The sequence below is a fragment of the Silurus aristotelis genome (assembly GCF_946808225.1).
Source record: "Silurus aristotelis genome assembly, chromosome: 11".
Classification (NCBI taxonomy): Eukaryota; Metazoa; Chordata; class Actinopteri; order Siluriformes; family Siluridae; genus Silurus; species Silurus aristotelis.
In genome coordinates, this window is record NC_139584.1 from 22311560 (window position 1) to 22319828 (window position 8269).

General features: G+C 36.0%; 1 protein-coding gene across 1 annotated transcript in view; it reads right to left on the reverse strand.

The window, feature by feature from the left end:
• Nucleotides 1-8269, reverse strand: part of cacna1db (calcium channel, voltage-dependent, L type, alpha 1D subunit, b) — a 120654-nt gene that overhangs the window by 35386 nt on the left and 76999 nt on the right. The window contains 7 exon segments of the mRNA XM_083554637.1: nt 241-361; nt 863-1070; nt 2904-3129; nt 3955-4115; nt 4416-4442; nt 5568-5655; nt 6120-6197. Coding sequence (XP_083410763.1) covers nt 241-361; nt 863-1070; nt 2904-3129; nt 3955-4115; nt 4416-4442; nt 5568-5655; nt 6120-6197 — 909 coding nt within the window.

The following is an 8269-nucleotide window of genomic DNA, read 5'->3' on the forward strand; positions in this document are numbered from 1 at the left end:
CTCACTTGTTTCCTGGCTTTTTGGAACGTCAATATAAATATTAACAAATTCAAAGTATGTACGTTTGTTTAATAAAATAAAAAAATTTATTCGTTTAAAGATGAGATGAAAAAATCACTTCAGGACTGTGCTTTTATTGGAAAGTAATCGACTGTTGTCAATGAGTATATATACTGTATTATATTCCGCTACTGCCACATTTAGCGACAATACGATTGGCAGACATCCTTTAAAGGATACAGTTTCCGCAGATGAAAAGAATGATGAAATAGATGCACACCATCATGCCTGAAGAAGAAGGGCCTCCATATGCCATGATCCCATTATACATCACTGTGTTCCAGTCCTCACCTGTCAGGATCTGAGAAAACACACACACACACACACACAAGACCTCTGCTTACATAACAATTGATGTGTCTAATTAATACAATGCTATACATAAATCTAATGGTAATTTTCTATATTATATATAAAATATTATATAACTTTTTTTTGCCTCTTTTAGTTCCTTTTTCTGTCCAGCTATAACCTTCTCATCTCTACACTCTGCCCAAGCAGGTCAGGTTCCAAAGATCCAATTGAGGATGGTTAATACTCTGCCAAAACTCGACACAACTGCCTCTTTTCAATTCCAACCTGGTTAGAATTATTATTTATTTTTGTACAAAGCTAACAATAGCATGTCTTTCAATAACTTGCTTTAACTTCAGAAGAAATGTGCCTCATCAATTCACAAGTGACTAGTTGCACATCAACATCTTAAATGAACAGGGATGTTTTATATGACGTGTGTCCTGAAATTATGATGTGTGTACTGAAAGCTTATAGTGTCACCCTTTATGAAAGCACACACACACACCTGAAAGACAGTGAGCAAGGCCTGAGGGAAGTTGTCAAAGGTGCTCCGTTTAAGCATTGTTTCGTCAAAGTTGAATTTTCCACCAAACAGCTGCATGCCTAGCAGGCTGAAGATGATGATGAAGAGGAAGAGCAGCAGTAACAACGAGGCGATGGACTTCATGGAGTTCAGCAGAGACGCGACTAAGTTGCTCAAAGATGCCCAGTGACTGAAGCAGGAGAAAAAAAAACAAAGAGACATTTATATGATTGATAACAAACATGTTATTAAATCAAATCTGCGTTAAACACTTTTTATAGTTCAACCAAATTATGTATTGTGATTATTCACAGAAAATATCAAACACATTAAAATGCATTAAAAAGTGCTAATAGATGATGTATCTATGTAGAGACATTAATACAGTAAGAAAAATAAATATTTGAACACCCTGCTATTTTGCAAGTTCTCCCACTTAGAAACCTTTTCTCACCAAGCTGCTTGGCAATTTCCCCGTTGCCCTTTCCAGCCTTGTGGAGGTGTACAATTTTGTCTCTAGTGTCTTTGGACAGCTCTTTGGTCTTGGCCATGTTAGTAGTTGGATTCTTACTGATTGTATGGGGTGGACAGGTGTCTTTATGCAGCTAACGACCTCAAACAGGTGCATCTAATTTAGGATAATAAATGTAGTGGAGGTGGACATTTTAAAGGCAGACTAACAGGTCTTTGAAGGTCAGAATTCTAGCTGATAGACAGGTGTTCAAATACTTATTTGCAGCTGTATCATACAAATAAATAGTTTAAAAATCATATATTGTGATTTCTGGATTTATTTTTTTAGATTATGTCTCTCACAGTGGACATGCACCTACGATGACAATTTCAGTCCCCTCCATGATTTCTAAGTGGGAGAACTTGCAAAATAGCAGAGTGGTTAAATACTTATTTTCCTCACTGTATATGATATATATTAAAAATACAAAAAAAAAGTAAATGAAGAAATAAAAATATATATTTTGAATAAAAGTAAATTATAGTATATTAAATTGTTCTACACAAATACATTTGCAATTTGTGGTGCCTTTCTATATATTAAGCTGCCCATTCGATAGGCACAAATCCACTCTCATACCATCAGAGATGCGGGATTCTAAACTGAGTGTTAAAAGCCGGATGGTCCCTCTCCTCTTTACTCCAGAGGAGAGGGCATCCACGATTTAAAAAAAGATTTAAAATTTCGATTTGGCAAAAAAAATGAAGAGATTTCGACTTTGCCTCAGTCCATTAAAAAACATGTGGGCCCATAAAAGACTGCAGTGTTTCCTGATCATCCTAACATATGGCTTCTTCTAGGCATGGTCGAGCTTTAATATGCATTTGTGGATCACACAGCAAACTGTGTTCACAGACAATGAATTCTGGAGGTGTCTCTGAGCCCATGTAGTGATTGCCTTTATAGAATCATGCCACCTGGGGGCTCAAAGAAATATTCAAAGCATTTGCAGTTTGATGTTGAACATTATTCTAAAATTGTTCCACAATTAGTAGACAGTCTATTGCAGATTAGTAAAGCTCTGCCCATCTTTACTTCTGAGAGACGCTGCCTCTAGATACATTATTTATACACAATCACCATACTGACCTGCTGTCAATTAACCTCATTAGTTTCTTGCTGCAATTTCTTGTAGTGAACATCAAATTAGAAATTACATTCATTTTTTTTATTTTTGTTTTAATTCTCTCAGTTCAAACACTTAATATGTTTTATATGTTCTACTGTGAATTACATATTGGTTCATCAGATTTGCAATCATTGCATTTAATTTATTTGACATTTTATTTAACTTTTTTCATAATTAGGATTGTAAGTTTGAACAAACTATTGAGTTTTGGTAGTAAGTAGTACAGGTTGGAAAAAATGTCATGAAACAAATGTGTTTGTGTGTGTGTGTGTGTGTGTGTGTGTGTGTGTGTGTGTGTGTGTGTGTGTGTGTGTGCAATCTACAAAGAGTAAGGCCCTAAAAATTTTTATTTGTCATATAAAGTTCTTCCCGTCACTCACCGGGTGACTTTAAAGATCCGGAGTAGACGGACACAACGGAACACGGAGATGCCGAGAGGTGGCATGATCTCCAGCTCTACGAGAATGGTCTCCACAATGCCTCCGCACACCACGAAACAGTCAAAGCGGTTGAACAGAGACACGAAGTACGCCTGTAGACCCAGGCTGTACATCTTAATCAGCATCTCACAGGTGAACATGGCCAGCAAAACTTTGTTGGCGACATCTGCAAAAAAAGAAAAATTTACCATTTATATAGAATAATTATAGCAATAATTAGTAATATGTTCTTTTCAAAAATCCACCCTGAAAGTTTTTATAGTTCAGATTGTTTCGTAAGGATAATGCAGAAGCACTGTAACAGTCACTCTGATTCATGTTACCACCTTAAGTCTGTGTTATTTATATAATAATTGAATTGCCCTTCATCAGTAATCCCTTACTCAATCTATAATGCATTCTTGACAAATCATAGACTCACAAACCATAAACTACACTATATGGACAGAAGCTTGTGGACACCTTAACATAAGATTTGTATGTGCTACTAAAATACCATTCCATATTGAGCCTCAATTTGCTGTTATTATAACCTCCACTCTTCTGGGAAGATGTTCCACTAGATTCTGAAATGTGCTTTTTGCTCATTCAGCTAAAAGGCAATTAGTAAAGTCCCAAGATTCAGTCAGCATTCACATTCATCCCAAAGGTTTTCAGTAGTATTCTATAATGGGCCACTTAAGATCTTCCCCTCCATGTGAAGTATATCTTCATGGAGCTCACATTGTGCACGTAGGAAAAGGTTTGGGTCTCCTAGTTTAAGTGAAGGGAAGATTTTATGCTACTGACATTCTGTACAATGGTTTACCCACAACTCTGTGGCAACAGTTTGGGGAAGAACTATATATGAAAGGAAAAGATAGGTGTCCCAATGACTTTTGTCCAAACAGTGTATATTGTCATTGTAACGCTTGGCCCAAATGGCAAATCTATTTAGTTTTGCATTGAGAATGAGTGTAAAATTCATTTAGCTGTGTGTACAGTTGTGTACCTTGTACTTCAGTAAGCCAGACTGGTTGGTTGTAGTGTTCAGAGGATATGGTGAGAGTGTTGAGGAACACCAGGACAATGACCAGCCAGTAGAACGTGGTCGATTTCACTGCTGCTCTGCATTTCCTGCGACAAAATCTATTCCAGCGCCGCCAGCTACGGCTACACAAAAACGGAGGTGTCAGTAAAAAATTTGTTCTTTTGTGTTAATGATAGTATTAAGTCATGCCACATTTTACACAGTGGGTATGTGAGCGCACATGTGATGACTGGTGATGTTCACAAGCTTAAAAGAATCAAAATAAAAGTGCATAATATAAAGCACAAACAGCTTCGAAGAACAAAGGTGTACAGCTACACAAACACTGACATGCAGAATTGTTTTGTTCCACAGGAAATGAAGATGAGACATGCAAGGCTGGGGTTGAACACAGCATAAAAAACACTTACTTGTTTACTGACCTGAACTTTGACTTAGTAATTTTTTGACTGCAAGAGTGACATAATAATGAGGTTAATTTTAACACACTTTAAAATGCACTGCGCTTAAAGCACACTGTTTTTAAATAAATACAATCTATATATTACAATTTGCTCCAATCCTTTTACAATTTGAAAATGTAATAAAAAACTCAACACTCTAAAAAGGCCATATTTAAAAATCATAAGGGGTAAAAAAATAAAAATAAAAAAAAAGAAACTTTATTAATAAAGATTTTAAAAAGTCTTATAATGTATTATATGTGATTTTTGGTTTAGAGTTATATGATTACATCGATCATACATGATTAATTCCTAATTGTGTGTGTATATATATATATATATATATATATATATATATATATATATATATATATATATATATACACACAAAATTTACAGGTAGTCCTCTACATACGATGGAGATACGGAGATACGTTACGATGACCCCATTGTAAGTCAAAAATATCGTAAGTCAATATCGTAAGTAATATCGTAAGTAATATCGTATATATATATATATATATATATATATATATATATATATATATATATATATATATATATATATATGTGTGTGGTAACGGTACACATATTCATACAGAAATTTTTCGCTACAAAACTTTTTTTTTTTTTACGTGCAGGACATAGTTTTAAAAATATATATATTTTTAAACTTCAAAACATACACAAAAATGGGGTATAAGAAAGAAACTATAGTTGGTGCAGTGTCACTGTGGCTACTCAGTCCGTGCTGGAAATAAGATTTGTTTTGCACATGCATGAAAACGCTAAAGAATCAATACCGCAAGCCATAGCCGCTTACCAGTAAGTGGCTAGCGGCTAACGCTAGCGCAGTTGATTCAAGATTCAAGATTTTTTTTATTTCTTACAAACTTAGTTATTATGCAGGATACAAACAATGCAGTGAAAAGAAAAGTTGGAGAAAAAAAAAGAAAAATCTTGAATCTTGAAGAAGTGTTGTTTGTATAATACTCTATTCCATGTGAAATAGTGAAACAGAAAATGTATTATTATAAGTGTTTCCTTTGGGGGGTGGGGGGGTGGGGAGGATACAAAACAATAAAACATCTGCAAGACACATTATTTGTGTAAAAGGTCATGCATTCTCACCAGACTGGTCCACAACAGCAGATCTTATCAACGTCTCCATTTGGACTGTCTGTGTTAACAGACTCAGTCTCGCTGGTTGGCATACTCGCTGTAGAAAAGTATACACACACACACACACACACACACACACACACACACACACACACATCACACTACAATATAGGTCACTATTCGTATTTCGGCAAAAGAAAAGGAACACAAGCATTTTTTTTTTCCAAAATAGTTAGTAGTAAATATTAGTTAGTTAGTAAATATTCACACAGTAAACAGTGATGACTCCACTATAATGTGAGCCCTGAAATAATGCTAAAATGAATGTACTTTGCCATAGAAAAAGAGGAAAAGGCACTGAATACTGGACTTAGGACCAAACAGCAGCAATCTGCCAGAGAGTAGCATTATGGTCCGAATGCCCCAAATTATTTGTGCTCACCGAGCTAAGAAAACTAACTGTGTTAAAAAATTCTGTTATTTTCTTTTCATTCAAAAGATCCACTTCTGTTTATCTGGTTCACATACACACACAAAATAAACTCAGTTGGCAGGATTTACCCTGAGTCTCTGTGGACTGACTGAACCAGCCCCACTTTCCTGCCTTCTTCTCCTGGGTGAGATCGGCCATCGTCACCCCTTTTCAGTTTACACGCAGTTCATGCATGTGGGCAGTGGGGGGAGACACAGAGACAGAAGAGCGGAAAGAAACGCTGCTATCAGCATCTACTGGTTAAACACACCGAGCACTTAACAGCACTTTAGAGCAGAACGAGAAATGCAGAAACAGGGAAGACATTTCAGGGAGAAAAAAAAAAAAATGAAACAGTGTGGATATGAGACTAATGAGAGAGAGAGAGAGAGAGAGAGAGAGAGAGAGAGAGAGAGAGAGAGAGAGAGAAAGAAAGAAAAGTGACAGACAGAAGCAAACAGGCATCTGTTAGCTATCATGCTCTTGAGACCTATGCAATCATTTACTATAGTAAAGCTTAAACTATAGCAAAAAGTTCCTGGTTATGCAATCACATGGCCGCTCTTATGAAGATGCAAACATGCACACATACAAGCTTAACGTGTGGGGAGTATTCAATACATTATTCAATCCATTAATACACGTGGAACCTGAGGATCAATGTTTTGACAACACTGATACAGATACAGATACATAATAAGATTACCTGTAGGAGTTGACTACCTGTAGTAGATCTGATTTACCACTTATAATACAATAACCGGTTTTTCAGTGACCATTCGATTAACTCTGTTTTCTTCAAAATAACAAACTTACATGTTTAATTTTATTAAAATAAAGCAGAAAAATCGTACAAATGGTAAAAATCCTGTTTTTCATTTTAAGAAAAGGAAAATAAAATGCAGAATCAGACTGCTAGTTCCGTCCAACTCACATTTGTCTTTCACAATTATAATCAGAACAGGCTTCACAGTTCGAGCAAAAGATTTGTCAGCGTACATGCTACAGATAAACGTTTTAAATTATGCTGTGAAATACAGGTAGTCTCCGACTGTGTAGGTGTGTCCCAATAAAGAATGGTGATCAGTATGGGGTAGTTTATTGTAATTAGCTAATAACAAATTACAGTAGGTAATTTTACAAAACAGAGCAATTTACACTACTGTTATGTAAAAACTTTATAGTATCACAAGTGTCCGACGACGCGGAAGAGAGACAAGAGTTCAAACTGGGCTTTTAAATACCAAAAACACAGATGAAAAATCACTCTCTAATGTAAGACAAGCAAACAGAGATGCGCAACATCCAAATTAAAATGGTGCAAGATCCATAACACATGTCTCTCTCTCTCTCCATATACACTATATGGACAAAAGCATTAGGACCCCTGATTTTTCCAGCTATATGTGGTTCTTCCGCAAACAAAGTTAGAGGCACACAATTGTATAGAATGTCTTTGGATGCGGTAGCATAAAAATTTCCTAACTAGGAGACTTGAATCTGTTCCAGCATGACACTGCCCCTGTGCACAAAGCCAGCTCCATGACCATGTGGTTTGCATGTGTTGGATTGGCCTGCTATAGAGCTCTGACCTCAACCCTACTGAACACCTTTGGATGAATTGGAAGACTGAATGCAACCCAGGCCTCCTCACCTCACCCTACATCAGTACCTGACTAACTAACACCCTTCTGGCTGAATGAGCACAAATTGCCTCACCCAAACTCCAAAATCGTTTCTTAAAAATAAATTAACCATGATTGGGATATATAAAAAGATTACAGATTACAAATCATATGGTCGGGTGTCCACAAACTTTTGTCCATATAGTATATATACCACTGCTATTATTTATTACGTATCAAAATTATTCTGTTTAATGCACCCTGAAAAGAGTATGTATTCTATGTTGCATCTGTTATGTGTTGTTTGTGTAATGTATAATCACACAAAGAAACCCAGAATTTTTTTTGCACATGGCATCACGCGGTGCACTTATTACAATTATATAAACAGGATTGGGATTATTCTCTCCCAAACTGTCACTCCACTTCTTTCCTCTACAAGACATAGCGCTTGTCTGGTATCAAATTTCTCTCCCTCTTTTCTGATAGCAGTCCATAATAAAACAAGCAGAAACAAATGAAATCGGAAATAAATTTCTCTGCAACTACAAGAGAATCATGTTTAAGGGTTTGTCTTAGAAATGAGTAACACAACTGGAAGGATGAAATGGAAA